This window comes from Haliotis cracherodii, unplaced genomic scaffold, assembly GCF_022045235.1.
Source record: "Haliotis cracherodii isolate W230 unplaced genomic scaffold, xgHalCrac1.p SCAF_9, whole genome shotgun sequence".
In the NCBI taxonomy this organism is placed as follows: domain Eukaryota; kingdom Metazoa; phylum Mollusca; class Gastropoda; order Lepetellida; family Haliotidae; genus Haliotis; species Haliotis cracherodii.
This window is the reverse complement of record NW_027266343.1, coordinates 14593064-14613372: the sequence shown is the minus strand read 5'-3', so window position 1 is coordinate 14613372 and position 20309 is coordinate 14593064. Positions and strand designations below refer to the sequence as shown.

The following is a 20309-nucleotide window of genomic DNA, read 5'->3' as shown; positions in this document are numbered from 1 at the left end:
TTGTCTTGTCTGCTCCATTCCTGTGTGTCCCCACAGTGTTTGGAGCTGTGACCTCACACATTAGGCTGTTACACCTCAACACGACTACAACACTGTTGATACATGTATCACCTATCACTTTCTGTAAAAGAATTATATGTTGTATGCCAAATTCTCACTGAATATGATCCTTTGTCTGAGGTCTGAATAGCATCACTTGAAGCTAATGTAACTGTTGACAGCGACATTGAACCCATCTCTCTCTCTCTCACTCACTCACTCACTCACTCACCTATGCACCCACTCAAGTATGCTGTAAGCTAAAACGTCATTCTTCCAGACTTTCTAACTTTGTCAACTATAACTAAGTTTACACATTAATTTAACGACTTTTGTCTTTCTCACAGGTCATTATGAGAACAGAACAATCTTCGAATCTCTGGATATCGGTTGGCAGTTACTGCGTATTTTCCCCAAAGAAATGCTGAAGCGTATCCCCGCGGCCACACTCGCCAAATACTACCCCAGGGACGCCTCCCGCTCACACGCTAGCGCTGCCAAGGACCAGGTCACATCCTTGTAATGTCAATCATCTGTAACCATGGTAACACGACACTTCTCAGCTTGCAGTATTCCTTGCGGCAGACACTCCAGACAGTAAACTATAGGATGGTGTATATTAATAAAATCAAATGTTACCTATCAAATTTGGTTTTTGTGAAACTCACTCTTCAAAATGTTATGAACCCAACTATTGTTTTTTTGGTCAAATTAATATTTGATATTAGATGACACCATTCAAAGTGAAATATCTGTTGTTTTGTTCAAAGCTGAGCTGTTCAAAAAAGTCTTGTGAAACCTTTGTTATTATTCTTACAAATAAATTCATGGGAAGCTAAGTGAGTGACAGATTTCATGTTGTCCCACAGCCCTGTCAGTGTGCTGGAGATGAGAATCATAGTAATATATATGTGTGAACCCGTCTTCATGTTCCACAAGAATTGAACTACGCAATGTTTCATATATGGAATAATTTTCTCTGATGGTAGTCGATCGTTTAGAATCCAATGTGCAACATTCTAGATGATATGAGATTGCTCATAATCTGGAGATGGTGGGTTTAATGTGAATGCAGATAGGCTGATTGACTTGCTATTAATTGCTCACCGGGTTTAAAGCAACATTCAGTCACTAGAATTGTAATATTCCCACATGAACATACCACTTGTGTTATAGAGATCTATGTTTATCAGGTTATCATCAGTGCTATTATACTACTCAAATGATGTTAAGGACCACCCATTATTTTGTAATACTATAATAAATCTGTCATGACAGATTTACTTTAGCAATATGAAAGAATTGTTGGTCCTTGATTTCTTTTGAATAGTATATCTTAGGAATAGCGACATTTTGTAACTCTTCTTTGAACAAATGATATTTATACTCTTTAAGTCCCTTCTGTGTTTGTTGTCTGTGATTTATGATTTAATGATATATTTTGTTTTGGTTGTCAATCTTTCTAAGTGACCAACAGAGATCGTGTTTATTCCATCATGACACTGAAATGCTAGTCATTATTAGTAATGTCTCGGAAAGTGTAGAGACGAGAAGCTGTTTTTTGTGAATTATTTGTCACGAGTAAACAACATTCCATTGTTTGAAAGTGCTGTGACAGGTGTGTAGTTACTGTTATAAAATGTGTAGAGAAAGATTACCTGCTTCAAACTAACCAAGTCCACAATATCAATTCATTATATCATTCATTTAATATTTCAATTTGAAAATGTGTATCTTGATTTTGACACTAATGGGTTTGTAGTAGACTGACTGGCAATATTTCCAGAAGGTAGGGGAACCATGTATATTAACATTGTCAATACTTTGCCCTGTTTATTTGCTTGTCGACATAAATATGTTTGATTCCAGTTGTAAATAATCCTGTCTGTACTGTGTGAGATAATTTGAATAATTTGCATTGTTTATACATCATTTCACAAAGTGAATCTGTGACTGTTTGGAGGTTTTTTTGTAATATTTTATTCTGTTCCTAAAAGCTCATTTGGATAATTGTTTTATTGATCTTTAATGTCGTTGCCTTTTTTGTGTTAAATTTTGAATATGTTTTACTGCTTCTGGAAAACTAATATCCATTGAAACATTTTAGACAATTATTTCAGTGCTAAACTATATCTTAATTTAAAATATTGTGAACATTATGGCTTATGTCTGATGAAAGAGATTTGAATCAATTTATCATTGCATACCATCATACCATGTTATGGTAGAACACCACCTAGTGAGTTAGACTTGTATTATGGGGAGACAACACCAGATTTCACTGTGATATATGTGTTATGTAGAGACTATATATAGGCTTCTCATCAAATGGCTGTGTATTTGACTTATATGTAGTTTATGTTGTTTCTGTATATAGAGAGTATTCCATCACTTGACCTACGTAGAGGATATTAGCTTGAGGCAATATTGTCACCACATACTGTAAATCTTGAAATAAACACGAGCGTGAATTAAGTGCGAAAAATGCGAACGGCCTTTGTGCGTATTATTAAACATTGCATTTATATAAACAATAAGACATTTTGGATAGCAGAAATACCAACTTAGACATATGCTGAAAACAAACAACTATGTATTGCACACTTGTTATTGTAACAAGTATATACTGTAAACCATGTCATTCAAACACTAATTACATCCTGTGAATTGTCACTGCTGGCGTCAAGACAAGAGTTCTACTCACTTATGTCATCACTGATCACACCTGCAAGTCCAGACAGGCGCCACCCACGCAATGCGGTGTTTTTGTTCTTTGCGACTGCGTCAAAGGCCGACACGAATCAGCGTGCATGTATTGTTTTAGTGGAAGTACTCAACTCAGCTCTAATAAGCGGTGCTATTTGGTGTGTGATTGGATTAAGGTGAGGATTCTCCTGTAAGCCTGGCAGAGGACATTTTCTTTAGATATAAATCTACTGATGTTTGAGAGGAGGGGGATGTCGCATTCATATAGAGTCGCATTTTTGGCTAGGGGCAGTGGTCGCATTCTTTTGAAGACGCAATAATTTCACGATTTACAGTATCTGTTAAGTGGTGCAGAGGTAGAATTGTCAGATTATGATATTGTCACCATTAACGAAATCTTGTCACATGTGATCTGTTCATTAGCTTCAGAGACATCTATTTCTTGCTGTACCTAAATATTGACATTTTATCTATTGATTGGCCCAGGATTCAGCTCCAGCTGTTCAAGAACTTAAGATGTCATTCAGAAGTAAAATATGTTTTTTGATTTGTTTGCCAACTCATTTCAATAAAGACTATAAATCAGTTTTTGAGAGACGCCTAGTCAGCAGGATTATTGACATAGATAATGTATTGAAGAATCAAATGTTACGATTTTGTCCTAGCTGTTCTAAAACAGATGTATCAACCAGTGATGTATCTCCTTGTCACACACCAGTATATCTGTGTAGTGCTCCCTCCTCCGCACGTCCCGGTACCGCTCCTACTTCCACACGTCCCAGTGTGCACTGATGGCATTAGTTCATTGATGTCTTGTTCAGGGGTGGGTCCAGGTACAGTGAAAACTGAGCAGGGCCCGGTGCCACAGAGAGATCTTATCACCACGACTGTAACGACTCTCACAAGTGCTGAGATCGCTTTGTAGAACAGGCCCTAGGGAGTGTTGACCTGGGAGTGTACTGACCAGAGGGGTTGTCGATCTTCAAGCCTGTTCCAGTATTGGACATTGGGTGGTTGTTTCATAAGGGTTCCTACCCCAACACATGAGTGTCAGATACGAGATCCTCAGTATGGGAGGGTGGAAAACCATCGGACAAGGCCTCGGTGCCAGAAAGATACAACCAGTGACTGATACAGGATTTTGTAAACCTGGATGGGGGGGCGGTCATGTACCCTAGTGGTTAAAATGTTTGCTCGTCATGCCAAAGACCCTTCCCGACATGTGTACAATGTGTGAAGCCCATTCTAGTTTCCCCCGCTGTGATATTGCTGGAATATTGCTGAAAGCGTTGAAAACCAAACTCACTGTAGCCAAGGATGTCATGCAAACCACTGGTCCATTATAAGCTGAATAGTGAAAATTTAGACAGACAAGTGAAAATGTGTATGGGCAAGTGAGAATTTAGACAGACTAGTTCTTTGCTGTCAAACATATACCACTTGTCTGAAATGAGTCCTGGACTAGACGGATGTGACCAATGGTTCCTACCCTTGGGGCCTCAGGCAACCAAAGTGAGGTGTGATCAGAACAGGGGACCTGACGCAGGTACATGCTTCCTGTATCCCCTGGCCATTTTGGAGTCGTAGAAAGATGATCTTGTGGACCGGGAATCTAACCTATACTGGGAGTTTGTGTCTTTAGGCCCATGACGGTAGTGTCTTCACTGAAACATGTTTTGGTACTTTTATGGTCGCGGGGTGGACATGTTGTGTAGTCCTGTCACGGGTAGCAGGTAGATACCCTGTTGGGTGAGGTAGACCAGGTAATCAGAATGTGTATATTTGTATCAGCTCTGTCTGTCTGTTCATTGTACACTGGAGTACTTCAATAAAGCAGTGCAACCACACCTTGCTTGTTGTGATCAATAACGTGAGCATGTCCCCGTGGGCTTCTTCATAGTGGTGAACGGCTTGGTCCTTCGTTACCCTGCCCACATTAATCTGACTCGGTCATTTGATAGTTTGTTTGTTGTTTAACGCCACGCCTAGCAATATTCCAGCTATGTGACATCAGCCTTTAAATAGTCAAGTCTGGACCAGACAATCCAGTGATTCACATTGTGAACACTCCAATGACACACGCTATCAATCATGTCGCCAAAACTGAGCAACCCAGTCAAATGGATCAGCTCTAACAACCAACATGATTGCTGGGGACCTTTCATACCTGGAGGGGAGGGGGCACGATTCGCTGTGCAGAGTTGCGTCCCTTGGGCACGCGAGAAACCTATTATTGTGTGTTCGAATCCCGGTTCGCCTTAATTATGTTTCCAGGTTTGTCAGCACCATACCCGTGCTCATGGGTGTTACCGAAGTGGTAAACGTCTGAGACCTGCATCACTTTGGGCTTTCCTCCCACATTAAGCTGACACGGCCCAATATAACTGGAATACTGTTAAAAGCGTGTTAAACCCAACTCACTCACTCATTCACTCGAACCTGGAATCCACATACAACGATTCATCTGAAATACAAAGTGATGTAAAAACAAAATTCTCTCACTCAATAATATCAGAACGGAGTGTGATTATGTTGTTTCATCCCTATGAAGAACAGGCCAAGTCTACATGCTGTGGTGATTCCAGGTTAGAATGTGTCCCCAGAAAGGTATCACCCTGTGGGAACCCCGAGTTTGAATAGGTCCCCAGTAATGCTTGTCGTTATTGGCAACTGAATGGTTCAGGTTCAGGTTCAGTGACTTGACTGATTGCGTGTCATTGTGCCCTAACCACAGCTTTGGTTGCTCACAATATCAATCACTGGATCGCCTGGTTCAGACCCGATTGTTCACAGGGTGGGTCGTATAGCTGGAATATTGTGGGTGAAGCATTCGTGAGTGAGTATGGTTTTACACCGCTTTTAGCAATATTCCAGCAATATCACGGTGGTTTCACACATTGTACCCATGTGGGGAATTAAACCCCGGGCCTTGGACGTGACGAGCCAAAGCTTTAACCACTAGGCTACCCCACCCCCGGAGGGAATCATTTAACAGACAAACACACAAGTATGAATAGTGCTACATGGATGACGTCATAACAAAAACCCTTCTATGCCCAACCTTTCAAATTAAAGGTAAAAAAAACAATATCCTAAAACCTCGTGCCGATTACAATGAGGAGCTGGAGGTGTGAGCTTTCTGACTGGACCAACTTCATGACTAAGTAGATTTCGTTTCTGCAACCAACAACTGATTTTCCTGACCAATGCAACATAATGTGCAGGCAGTTATGTCACAGTTGGAATAGTGCCGGCTGCCATGGAAGACAATTCAGGTGGCCAGCTCCGTCGGTGGTTGTAACTTCCGTTGAAAACCACTGTGGAAGTCCTCACTCTCAGCAGATTGGAAACATACTTCGACGCAGCCGTCAGCCACAGGATCCGCGGTCCCAGTTCCACATGGCGACCTTACAATTAGCGCTATGACTGGGTATGTTCAGTACGGGAGTTAAACAGTCCTAGAACGGGACTAGGCTTGTTTGAAGAGATCAATAACTAGTCATTGCAAGTTTGATTCATGTCATTCAAACTCCATTTTATCGACATGCATTTTACGGCTACCGATCAAGCTAGTAATTATGTCTCAAAACGCAGAGTGAGTTTGGAGTTTTACTCAAGGCATTAATTACAAGATCCTCGATTACCCAATGTGGTATTTCTCCGTTCTGTTGTGAATAACACCCTTGGCCCATTCGCCACCGCAGCCTCGTTCCGGAAGTGATGTCATCTCAATTTTTCTTATCAATAATTCAGCAAATACTTTATCTCACTCATTAATGCCTATTGATTTGAAGGCTTTTTTCAGCATCATGTAATTTGAATCGGTTTAAAACGAAGCCATGGGCTGAGGTTATTTATTGATATAGAATGGAGATGTAATACCCTGCATTATGGAGGATGTTATCACAAGGTCTTGACCTTGACTAGAAGTGGGCAGAACAGTTGGGAAGGCCCCCTTTTAAATTCTTGGGAGACTTACCATCTGTATTTGTATGAAACAAAGCTTGAGTTTTCAAAATGCAGCTTAAAATATATCCTTTCTCGACCTCGCCCTTCAGGGTGTCATCAATTGCATAGATTGATGCTCATGATGTCAATCACTAGATTGACTATTTACGGACCGCCGTCATATCTATGGCTGGAAAATTGCTGAGTGCGACATTAAACGACAAAAGTAGTATAGTCTAAGTCCGCAGAATGTCATTTTGGTTGAGGGAGGTTGAGGGAAAATAGGGAAGGTGATTGGCTGATCCAAGTCACGTGGTCAGATAGGATGACTCATGGATCAACAGCGCGTCGGGAAAGGGGAGGAATGAAAGGTGTGTGTTTATAAGGCAGAAAAGAATTCATAAGAAAACAAAAGTACAGGGTTATGAATAGAGCTATGTGTATAGCGTGCTGCCCTAAATAGACAGACCGTACCCGTCAGCCCAGTTTGAATTGAGCGCGCTTGACAACTCACGTGGCCTCGTCGTTTCAAATAACCCGCGCTCGCTAGAGCGTGCGACCTGGTTTGATGAATACAGGGTGTGTGTTGAAAGTACATCATACCGCAATAGAGACGGGTTGTGTCAACATGATATACGCCGGGTAATGTAGGAATAAAAAATGTACGTCTAGCTGGATCAAATTCATCTTGTACGGTCTACACGTTGTCATCATGAACGTTAGACAACCTGTATAGAAAAAAATATAGACAAAATAGATAAGACTACACAATCAGCAAGCTAGCAGTGTAGTTTACATTTAGCGCGCAACAACGAGGTAGTCACGTCACCCTGCATTGACTATAACGCTGAAGGCAGCCGTATTTCGAATGACCCGCGCTGCGTACTATTGTGAACCATTTGTATAGAAGGAGTTGACTTATTCAGGTCTGTCCCGACTTGCATAGTTGATGTTTCAATGCTAGCTTTTCCATTTAACGCGATGGCAAATAAGCCCTATGGTTTGAGTTTGACCCGTGTAACGTGATGTGCACAGTTTTACTTCAGAAGTACAGCACCATACCCTGCACGTGGGTTTCAACAAAGTGGTAATCGTCTGAGACCTGCATTACTTCAGGCTTTCCTCCCACATTAAGCTCACACGCTGTGATATAACTGGAATACAGTTCTCAATGACGTTAACCCAACTCACAAATTCCTGCGGAGACATTTTCACGCGACTGACAAGGGTTGACTGCGGAGTTAGGCGGTTATCTGTCCTCGCATGTTATCTACACGGCGTACAGTGCAGAAACAAACACACACTTAGATGGGTGTGTTATCTATGCCGTTCCAGGTAAACATGCTGGAGATAGGATTGTGCGGGATAAGTTGGTCGTGATCAAGAATGCAAACTTATAGTACTGATAAATATGTAATAGAAAAGGGGTTATGTTTGTCTTGATTTAATGTTTGTCAATAATAATTAAAAAACTATAAAAGATTGTCATAAAATATTATGGTTATGCTAATATGATTAATTTAATAAGGGGCTTACAATTCCCGAATATATGACATAAATAAAAATCTCTTTGATCGTGTGTTTGTTTGTTTGTTTGTTTGTTTGCAACTTCAGCAGTGCATATAACGGCTATATCACGATGGCCTTTAAATACTGAAGTCACGATGACAACGTACATCATATAGGGTATCACTAAACGCTTGATCAACATAATTAATTTGAGGATAAAAGGGTGTCTTTTGAAACACTTAAATCAGACTTACTGGAACTGTCAACTTGCCAGAGCTTTAGAATCTCCCGCCAAGGAAGGCATTTCGACAAACGACAGATTCTATATACCTTTGCTGTAAATAATGTTTCTGTGCTTTGCTTGTTAACATTTTAAAGTTTCGTAAAATGACAAAACGCAATTATTTTAACACACGTGTTTGGTTAAATCACTTGAATCAATTCCGCATTTGTTTTCAGTCCGTACAATATCATTCAAATCATATCTTACTGCTAGCTCCATGATATTCCCGGAATATTGATAAAAGCGGAGTAAAACCATACTCACTCACTACTGCCAGCTACCGTTATAGTAGCGGTATCTAGCACTAAGATCTGATTTTAATGAGATTGTATTCCATATACGACTGACATTTAACTGACATATAACTCATATTCCCAGGAACATGCCCAAGTTAAATCATATACTACTCAAAATAAGTTAAGGATAATCGATTCTTTCATATTACAATTGTTAATCTGCCCTGAAATGAGAGATTACCTGTAGTGATATGAAAGAATCGGCTAATCCTTAACTTCTTTTGAGTAGTATATATGGACACGAAGTTTATCAGGTTTACGGTAGGCAGTTTCCGCACTCGTGTGCGTGGCGTGGCCGCCATCGGATGGCTGTCTGTCTGCCTACCCGAGAGGAGAAAGTCACCTTTATATTTCTACAAGCTGACACGGGGGCACTCAAGGTCATTTCAAGGGCGAAGTGAAACGTGTAACTGCGGCGAATATTTATATTTGTCTTCCTGAAAAAGCCGGATCTCGCCGCCATAACATACACCAGCTCCACAACACAGTCGCGTGCACTATACACGGCCTTAATGGCCCCCCTAAAAGGATGCAAATGATAGCCAATAAGGCAAAGTCCCTAAACTGTTTTTAACGATTACATAATTGTCATTTATTAAGATAAATACAATAATGTGTTGTTATTTTCAAAGACATTACGCTTGGTAATACATGAGGTATTATTATCGATGTATTATCGATTTATGTGGCAAGAGTAATTTCCAGCCTTAAGCATTCGGGTAATTCACCATCGTTTGTCATATTGAATATCAGCTAATGTATTGATGATGCCCATATCGCTTGTCAGTAACATATGACGTAGCTTTTCCTTATGTGAATAAATAGTCTGTGGTATAACGTGTTGTCGTTTGTTATACCTCGTCGTGCACGACGTCGTTCTGTCTCATGTTGAAATCGACATTGTTTTGTTTCCTTGTTTGTTTGTTGTTTAACGCCGTACTCAGCAATATTCCAGCTATATGACGGCGGTCTGTATATTATCGAGTCTGGACCAGGCGGTCCAGTGATTGACATCATGAGTATTGATCCACGCAATTGGGATATGATGACATACATCAACCAAGTCAGCGAGCCTGACCTCTGGATCCCGATAGTCGCTTCTTTCGACCAGCAAAGTCGCCTTTTACGGCGAGCATGGGTTGCTGAAGACCTATTCTAACCCGGATCTTCACGGGTGGCATTTTGGAGGACGGGGTAGAACAGGACTTTATGTACACTCAGGCCGGGTACTCGGCACATGAGGTACAAATTTACAAACTATATACATAAGATGGCGGGATGGTCATCTTCCCGAGGCAAGAGAGTTAACAGACTGAAAATGTCCAGTTTAAAGTCAGTTAACTCTCTTGCCTTGGGAAGATGCGGGATGGTTAACGTGGAAGATTTCAGTTTCCATAGTGACATTACAGGATACACAGAAGCTTGTTTATAACACTTATTTTTTTACAATTAAATGTTCTTTACTTTTAAGCATATTTTGGTTTTAACATATGAATTTTGAACAAATATTTTCCGTTGGTGTCTAAACAAGGACAAAGAAAAATACAATCGCCCATGGCGCTGTGTTCACATGTTCGTTCATTGACGGGAAGTTTGAGCCACCTACCCACGTGTTATTTAATAGGTTATGATGGCATGAAGTTCTAAACAAGAGACATTTAACAGCCAAAGAGAAAGGCACAAATAAGAATACTTTTCAAGAACGAGTTAGAAAGCCACGAGGCTATTGCACGCTCGGCGTCAGAGTGAGTGAGTGAGTGAGAAGGGTTTCGCCGCTCTGACAGTCCGGTTGATATATCTGTAAAACCATATACTTGTAATATTGTCATAACCATTTTTTTGGCGTCACTGGGAGAGAGGTTTAGACTAAAATTGAAACATTTAATTTAATTAAGTTGACAAAATAATGACGAATCCCATAATAAAGAAAATACCCCGCACTGTTACTATGACAACAGACTTGCCGTGTTAAATTGAACGTGAACGCTAAGTATCCATCATTATGATATATTTATCCCTGTGATTTTCACAGTTGTATACCGTTTTAGGGAGGTAAAATGCAAAACAGCACTAAATTAACTGAAACTAGTATTTTGACTGAAGCAAGTCGTTTATGAAATTGTGTAGACAAGGGGAGATAACTCTAGACCAACACGGAAGTAGTTCGACGTTTACGAGCGAGTCAGCTGACTGTGGAGGATTTAATGTGAGTTCAGATTTCCTGAGCGAAACAAGCGGTCTTCCTGTTGACACAGGTGGTTTTCCTTAAACTGGAAATCTCGTACACAAGCAGCATGTTGATAGTGTAAACAGAAGAGTGTCCACTAGGGTAGTTTTGAGATACTGAACTTCCATTTGAATAAAATACGCATGACTGAACATAGCAAATTTTCTAGCAATATCATCTCTAGAGAAGGGGGTAGTGTCAAGTCCTCATGTCAGCGACGCGGGTTTGATTCATTTTGTATAAATCCCTTACCTGGCGCTATATGCAATCAACCAGAAGTTGTTATCCAAAAAATTGTACGTCTTCTACTCACTAATTTGTTGAAAACAATGTTTGGTATACACAATGCCCAAATACATTTTGTGATTGTAGTTTGTTTTTCTTGTCAATCCAGTCAAGATCTAGATTGACAGATCAGACAAGCAAAATATAAGATACTGTATTTTCATCATTTTGTCAAGAGATTGTAAATGACACCTGTCAATCCAGAAAATAGGAAATTTTAAAAATGTTTTGTTTAAGATGTTGAACTAAATGAGGAAAGCAAACTAAACAATTTCCACCTGACTATTCCAGACAGAGGCCGATGAAACTGAGACCTGCTGTGTCAGCCATTATGCGTCGAGTGTTTGCTATCTCTGACCTCCATGTTGACTACAAAGAGAACATGGACATTATCCAGAAATGGTCGCCCATGGACTACGAGAATGATGCACTGATAGTGGCGGGTGACGTCACAGACTCGCTGCCTCTCCTTCAACAAACACTGCAACATCTGCAGCAAGTCTTCTTCAGGGTCTACTACGTTCCGGGTGAGGATTCTACAACCGTTGATGGAGCTTGGTGCTGTATAAGGTTCACAGTTAGAAAAAAACATCTGATCTGGGAAGTCTACCATGGAGTATTCAGTCTATATTTCCATTCTGATAACTCATGTTTTCATTCCAGATTGCTTTTATTATGATTGCCAGCACCTACTACCTTGTGTTCATCGATGGCCTCATTCACTCACTCACTTGATCACTCTCACTCAGTCTCACTCATTCACTTGATCACTCGCTCACTCACTCACTCACTCACTCAGTCTCTCTCATTCACTCACCCACTCAGTCTCTCTCATTCACTCACCCACTCAGTCTCTCACTCACTCATTCACTCACTCACTCAGTCTCTCTCTCTCTCATTCACTCACCCACTCAGTCTCTCACTCACTCATTCACTCACTCACTCAGTCTCTCTCTCTCATTCACTCACCCACTCAGTCTCTCTCATTCACTCACCCACTCAGTCTCTCACTCACTCATTCACTCACTCACTCAGTCTCTCACTCACTCATTCACTCACTCACTCAGTCTCTCACTCACTCATTCACTCACCCACTCAGTCTCTCTCTCTCTCATTCACCCACTCACTCAGTCTCTCACTCACTCATTCACTCACGCACTCAGTCTCTCACTCACTCATTCACTCACTCACTCAGTCTCTCTCTCTCATTCACTCACCCACTCAGTCTCTCTCTCTCTCATTCACTCACCCACTCAGTCTCTCTCTCTCATTCACTCACCCACTCAGTCTCTCTCTCTCATTCACTCATCCACTCAGTCTCTCTCTCTCATTCACTCACCCACTCAGTCTCTCTCTCTCATTCACTCACCCACTCAGTCTCTCTCATTCACTCACCCACTCAGTCTCTCACTCTCTCATTCACTCACCCACTCAGTCTCTCTCTCTCTCATTCACCCACTCACTCAGTCTCTCACTCACTCATTCACTCACTCACTCAGTCTCTCTCTCTCATTCACTCAACCACTCAGTCTCTCTCATTCACTCACCCACTCAGTCTCTCACTCACTCATTCACTCACTCACTCAGTCTCTCACTCACTCATTCACTCACTCACTCAGTCTCTCACTCACTCATTCACTACCCACTCACTCAGTCTCTCTCTCTCTCATTCACTCACCCACTCAGTCTCTCTCTCTCATTCACTCACCCACTCAGTCTCTCTCTCTCATTCACTCATCCACTCAGTCTCTCTCTCTCATTCACTCACCCACTCAGTCTCTCACTCACTCATTCACTCACCCACTCAGTCTCTCTCTCACTCATTCACTCACCCACTCAGTCTCTCACTCACTCAGTCTCTCACCCACTCACTCATTCACTCACCCACTCAGTCTCTCACTCACTCATTCACTCAACCACTCAGTCTCTCACTCACTCATTCACTCAACCACTCAGTCTCTCACCCACTCACTCATTCACTCACTCACTCAGTCTCTCTCTCTCTCATTCACTCATCCACTCAGTCTCTCTCTCTCATTCACTCACCCACTCAGTCTCTCACTCACTCATTCACTCACCCACTCAGTCTCTCTCTCACTCATTCACTCAACCACTCAGTCTCTCACCCACTCACTCATTCACTCACTCACTCAGTCTCTCTCTCTCTCATTCACTCATCCACTCAGTCTCTCTCTCTCATTCACTCACCCACTCAGTCTCTCACCCACTCATTCACTCACCCACTCAGTCTCTCACTCACTCATTCACTCACCCACTCAGTCTCTCTCTCACTCATTCACTCACCCACTCAGTCTCTCTCTCACTCATTCACTCACCCACTCAGTCTCTCACTCACTCATTCACTCACCCACTCAGTCTCTCTCTCACTCATTCACTCACCCACTCAGTCTCTCACTCACTCATTCACTCACCCACTCAGTCTCTCACCCACTCAGTCTCTCACTCACTCATTCACTCACCCACTCAGTCTCTCTCTCACTCATTCACTCACCCACTCAGTCTCTCACTCACTCAGTCTCTCACCCACTCACTCATTCACTCACCCACTCAGTCTCTCACTCACTCATTCACTCAACCACTCAGTCTCTCACTCACTCATTCACTCAACCACTCAGTCTCTCACCCACTCACTCATTCACTCACTCACTCAGTCTCTCTCTCTCTCATTCACTCATCCACTCAGTCTCTCTCTCTCATTCACTCACCCACTCAGTCTCTCACTCACTCATTCACTCACCCACTCAGTCTCTCTCTCACTCATTCACTCACCCACTCAGTCTCTCACTCACTCAGTCTCTCACCCACTCACTCATTCACTCACCCACTCAGTCTCTCACTCACTCATTCACTCACTCACTCAGTCTCTCTCTCTCTCATTCACTCACCCACTCAGTCTCTCACTCACTCATTCACTCACTCACTCAGTCTCTCTCTCTCATTCACTCACCCACTCAGTCTCTCTCATTCACTCACCCACTCAGTCTCTCACTCACTCATTCACTCACTCACTCAGTCTCTCACTCACTCATTCACTCACTCACTCAGTCTCTCACTCACTCATTCACTCACCCACTCAGTCTCTCTCTCTCTCATTCACCCACTCACTCAGTCTCTCACTCATTCATTCACTCACGCACTCAGTCTCTCACTCACTCATTCACTCACTCACTCAGTCTCTCTCTCTCATTCACTCACCCACTCAGTCTCTCTCTCTCTCATTCACTCACCCACTCAGTCTCTCTCTCTCATTCACTCACCCACTCAGTCTCTCTCTCTCATTCACTCACTCACTCAGTCTCTCTCTCTCATTCACTCACCCACTCAGTCTCTCTCATTCACTCACCCACTCAGTCTCTCACTCTCTCATTCACTCACCCACTCAGTCTCTCTCTCTCTCATTCACCCACTCACTCAGTCTCTCACTCACTCATTCACTCACTCACTCAGTCTCTCTCTCTCATTCACTCAACCACTCAGTCTCTCTCATTCACTCACCCACTCAGTCTCTCACTCACTCATTCACTCACTCACTCAGTCTCTCACTCACTCATTCACTCACTCACTCAGTCTCTCACTCACTCATTCACTACCCACTCACTCAGTCTCTCTCTCTCTCATTCACTCACCCACTCAGTCTCTCTCTCTCATTCACTCACCCACTCAGTCTCTCTCTCTCATTCACTCATCCACTCAGTCTCTCTCTCTCATTCACTCACCCACTCAGTCTCTCACTCACTCATTCACTCACCCACTCAGTCTCTCACTCACTCATTCACTCACCCACTCAGTCTCTCACTCACTCATTCACTCACCCACTCAGTCTCTCTCTCACTCATTCACTCACCCACTCAGTCTCTCTCTCTCATTCACTCACCCACTCAGTCTCTCACTCACTCATTCACTCACCCACTCAGTCTCTCACTCACTCACTCATTCACTCACTCACTCAGTCTCTCTCTCTCTCATTCACTCATCCACTCAGTCTCTCTCTCTCATTCACTCACCCACTCAGTCTCTCACTCACTCATTCACTCACCCACTCAGTCTCTCACTCACTCATTCACTCACCCACTCAGTCTCTCACTCACTCATTCACTCACCCACTCATTCACTCACCCACTCATTCACTCAACCACTCAGTCTCTCACTCACTCATTCACTCACCCACTCAGTCTCTCACTCACTCATTCACTCAACCACTCAGTCTCTCACCCACTCACTCATTCACTCACTCACTCAGTCTCTCTCTCTCTCATTCACTCATCCACTCAGTCTCTCTCTCTCATTCACTCACCCACTCAGTCTCTCACTCACTCATTCACTCACCCACTCAGTCTCTCACTCACTCATTCACTCACCCACTCAGTCTCTCTCTCACTCATTCACTCACCCACTCAGTCTCTCACTCACTCAGTCTCTCACCCACTCACTCATTCACTCACCCACTCAGTCTCTCACTCACTCATTCACTCAACCACTCAGTCTCTCACTCACTCATTCACTCAACCACTCAGTCTCTCACCCACTCACTCATTCACTCACTCACTCAGTCTCTCTCTCTCTCATTCACTCACCCACTCAGTCTCTCACTCACTCAGTCTCTCACCCACTCACTCATTCACTCACCCACTCAGTCTCTCACTCACTCATTCACTCAACCACTCAGTCTCTCACTCACTCATTCACTCAACCACTCAGTCTCTCACCCACTCACTCATTCACTCACTCACTCAGTCTCTCTCTCTCATTCACTCACCCACTCAGTCTCTCTCATTCACTCACCCACTCAGTCTCTCACTCACTCATTCACTCACTCACTCAGTCTCTCACTCACTCATTCACTCACTCACTCAGTCTCTCACTCACTCATTCACTCACCCACTCAGTCTCTCTCTCTCTCATTCACCCACTCACTCAGTCTCTCACTCACTCATTCACTCACGCACTCAGTCTCTCACTCACTCATTCACTCACTCACTCAGTCTCTCTCTCTCATTCACTCACCCACTCAGTCTCTCTCTCTCTCATTCACTCACCCACTCAGTCTCTCTCTCTCATTCACTCACCCACTCAGTCTCTCTCTCTCATTCACTCATCCACTCAGTCTCTCTCTCTCATTCACTCACCCACTCAGTCTCTCTCATTCACTCATCCACTCAGTCTCTCTCTCTCATTCACTCATCCACTCAGTCTCTCTCTCTCATTCACTCACCCACTCAGTCTCTCTCTCTCATTCACTCACCCACTCAGTCTCTCTCATTCACTCACCCACTCAGTCTCTCACTCTCTCATTCACTCACCCACTCAGTCTCTCTCTCTCTCATTCACCCACTCACTCAGTCTCTCACTCACTCATTCACTCACTCACTCAGTCTCTCTCTCTCATTCACTCACCCACTCAGTCTCTCTCATTCACTCACCCACTCAGTCTCTCACTCACTCATTCACTCACTCACTCAGTCTCTCACTCACTCATTCACTCACTCACTCAGTCTCTCACTCACTCATTCACTACCCACTCACTCAGTCTCTCTCTCTCTCATTCACTCACCCACTCAGTCTCTCTCTCTCATTCACTCACCCACTCAGTCTCTCTCTCTCATTCACTCATCCACTCAGTCTCTCTCTCTCATTCACTCACCCACTCAGTCTCTCACTCACTCATTCACTCACCCACTCAGTCTCTCACTCACTCATTCACTCACCCACTCAGTCTCTCTCTCACTCATTCACTCACCCACTCAGTCTCTCTCTCTCATTCACTCACCCACTCAGTCTCTCACTCACTCAGTCTCTCACCCACTCACTCATTCACTCACTCACTCAGTCTCTCACTCACTCATTCACTCAACCACTCAGTCTCTCACTCACTCATTCACTCAACCACTCAGTCTCTCACTCACTCATTCACTCAACCACTCAGTCTCTCACTCACTCATTCACTCAACCACTCAGTCTCTCACCCACTCACTCATTCACTCACTCACTCAGTCTCTCTCTCTCTCATTCACTCACCCACTCAGTCTCTCTCTCACTCATTCACTCACTCACTTGATCAGTCTCACTCACTCACTTGATCACTCACTCACTCACTCACTCACTCACTCACTCGTTGTTTCAGGGAACCATGAGCTGTGGATTAGGAAGCCTGAGCAGGAGAAAGATTCAATCACTAAATTCCACAAAATAATCACAACATGCAAGGAGATGGGGGTCGTGACCGAGCCGGAGTCATTGTGTGTATCCAACATGGCCGCAGTGTGGATTGTGCCACTCTTCTCCTGGTACTCAACTCCAGAGGAAGACTCAGAAGACTCGCTCTACATCAAACCACAGAACCCAGTGGGTGAAGACAAGTCAAACAACATGTGGATGGACAATCATTTGTGTATTTGGCCAAGTTTAGAAGGAACACGATCCAAATATTTTGCCAATCTAAATTCACAGACATGTATGAAACAATACACAGACCCTGTTATATCGTTCAGCCATTTTCTACCAAGAACAGATCTCGTCAAGCCTTCAGATAAAGAACTTGCAGAAATTGAAACGGAAAGGAAAAGACTTGGACTTGAGAGCGCTGTCGAAGCAAACAAGAAAGGTCATATAAATCCACGATCTTTCAACTTCACCCGCTATGCTGGGTGCAAGGTCCTAGAAACACAGATTCGGCAGATAGGTTCGTCCATCCATGTTTTTGGCCATCAGCATAGGAACAAGGACCGGAGTGTGGATGGAGTGCGCTACGTGTCTCACTGCCTGGGATACAAGAGGGAGAGGGTGGCTGGACTTGTTACCGGAATTGAAGACTGTGCCCCCAAACAGATATGGCCGGACATTGTATAGTGTTTAAATGCTGATTGTTGACTTTCGATATTTCGATATGGGTTGTTGTGATGCTAGTCTTGCCAACCGTAACCATGGGAGCCAGTGGCTATTACGAGTTATGTCCCTCCCATTGACCAATCAGATTCCACCTCTCATATCACTTGCATTCAAACAAAATGGCAGCGCCCAGTGTAGACGATCTGATCAATAATCAAGATCTTTATTGTATTAAAATGGGTCTCACTTAGCAAAGCACACCAAATCACTTGAGCACCTTGATTAAAAACATGAAAAGATTTGGAAAATATATGTTGATGCTAAATTGATGGTACACGCGTTTTGCAAATCCAGCTCTCAACCAAAATCTGTATGGCAGTTTACAAACCAGATGTCCATTTTGTTACTTGTTAGTCCAGCCTAAATATAACTCCATAATTCCAGCCTAGTTTGGCAAGGATGGAAACTGGACTTTATAGTCAGTTAACTCCCTTGCCTCAGGAAGATGATCCAGAGTTTGATTTAAGGAATTTGATTTAGCTTGCATCAGAAGCATGTTGACATGAAAACCAAGTTGCACACTGGTCCCATAAATATATCAAAGTTTAAATTGTAACAGATCAGCCTGCTGCCAGTGTCCCATAAATTAATGCCGCATTGCTGTGAAACATGACAGGAACATGTGCACATGATCTTGAAGTATCCACAGGTTGATGACATCATGCCAAGAAAGTTTATGGTAAATACACTTTGTAGGTATTGAGTGTGTTCAAAGATAGGTTTTGTGTGGAGTTAGTCACACAAATTTGATATTTATTTTACCAAAATATTAGCTTGCTCTTGTTGCATGTTTTATACAACTAAATCAAACCCAGACATGTACACACACAAACACACATACAAAGAAGGAAGATTTTTATCGACATCAAAGTTTAGAACTGCTCCAAATGCCGCTGGCCGATTTAGACATCATGATGTCAAGTGACATCGCTTGTCACAGCTGCCTTTTATATTTGTGCCTCCAGTTACCAAACAGAACTATATCTATATTGTAACTCCTATTCTAAGCAATTGTTGAATGTTATAGATGTGAATGCTGTGATAATAATCGTAGTTGACCTTGACCTTACGGGTATGTGTAGTCTGTTGCCTCATAAGCTGTGCTTGTGAGGTGGTTAGATTGGTGCAAAGAAGACTATCTTAGTTTTGAAATTAGCCAATGAGAAGCTAAGAATTAGGGTCAGGTGATGAACAACTTTCATCCTCGATCCAGAATGAGACAATACTTTGAATCCAGCATTATACTTTACATAGCTCTGACGTCATAACCATTCAGATGAATGAAATGTCATCTGTGGGACGACTCCACGCCCTGCTACACTATCAAACCCAGGTTGTGGCAGAATGATAGTCAAAAGAGGTCAAGGAACACATCATTCTTTCCTATTATTAGAATCAGATGTTCTTTATCTTCTTTTGAGTAGCATATATAACTTTATTTCCCCTCACATGAGTCTTTCTGTGCAATAAAATGTTAAAGAAACAATTAGATATATCCAGTATATTTTAGAAAAACATAATCTTTGTGATGTCTGGAGTTGGTTGGTTTGTTGTTTAACACCGCACTCAGCAATATTCCAGCTATATGACGGCGGTCTGTAAAATAATCGAGTCTGGGCCAGACAATCCAGTGATTGACATCATGAGCATTGATCCACGCAATTGGGATCGATGACATGTATCAATCAAGTCAGCGAGCCTGACCACCCAATCCTGTTAGTTGCATGTCTGGCGTACATATTATTGTCCCAGAGTTGGAGCAGGGGGCTCAATCGGTAGCTCCTTGTGAGTGAATGTTGTTTAACGTCACAGCCATTATTTTTCATGTATATCAAGGTGGCCAATCAACTGATGCAGACAAACCAGCAGTTGATACATCGTGAAGAAAGGCTTGTGCCAGCAGCTACAGTGGGCATTAGGTGGTTGCAGAGTGTGGCTGGTTGGTGAACCGTGATGACGTGGACAGTTGATCATCCTGGCTATCACGGCTTTGTCTGTTCCAGATTCACTTGCTGCAGGACCAATATTCACCCACTGCCGCCAAAATTGGATGCCAAGTAGTATGGCCAACTCATGACAAACTGTCGTTGCACCCTAGTGTAATAGTTCC

General features: G+C 42.9%; 2 protein-coding genes across 2 annotated transcripts in view; both read left to right on the top strand.

The window, feature by feature from the left end:
* The window catches only part of LOC139453305 (V-type proton ATPase subunit B), a 31909-nt gene extending 27317 nt beyond the window's left edge, over positions 1-4592 (top strand). Inside the window, exon 14 of the mRNA XM_071234958.1 lies at positions 387-4592. Within this exon, the coding sequence (XP_071091059.1) occupies positions 387-562 (176 nt within the window). The 3' untranslated portion in view covers positions 563-4592. The remainder of the gene's footprint in view (positions 1-386) is intronic.
* Positions 4593-10951: 6359 nt separating this feature from the next.
* Positions 10952-19658, top strand: LOC139452550 (uncharacterized). Its single transcript, XM_071234068.1, has 3 exons — positions 10952-10987; positions 11585-11820; positions 17436-19658. The coding sequence occupies exons 2-3, from the start codon at positions 11595-11597 to the stop codon at positions 18158-18160; spliced, it is 951 nt and encodes a 316-aa protein (XP_071090169.1). The 5' UTR covers positions 10952-10987; positions 11585-11594; the 3' UTR covers positions 18161-19658.
* The last annotated feature ends 651 nt before the right edge of the window (positions 19659-20309 follow it).

Coding starts and splice junctions, on each gene's coding strand:
- LOC139452550 (XM_071234068.1), top strand. CDS start 11,595: ATGAAACTGAGACCTGCTGTGTCAGCCATTATGCGTCGAGTGTTTGCT. Junction 11,821..17,435: donor CAGGGTCTACTACGTTCCGG/GTGAGGATTCTA, acceptor TCGTTGTTTCAG/GGAACCATGAGCTGTGGATT.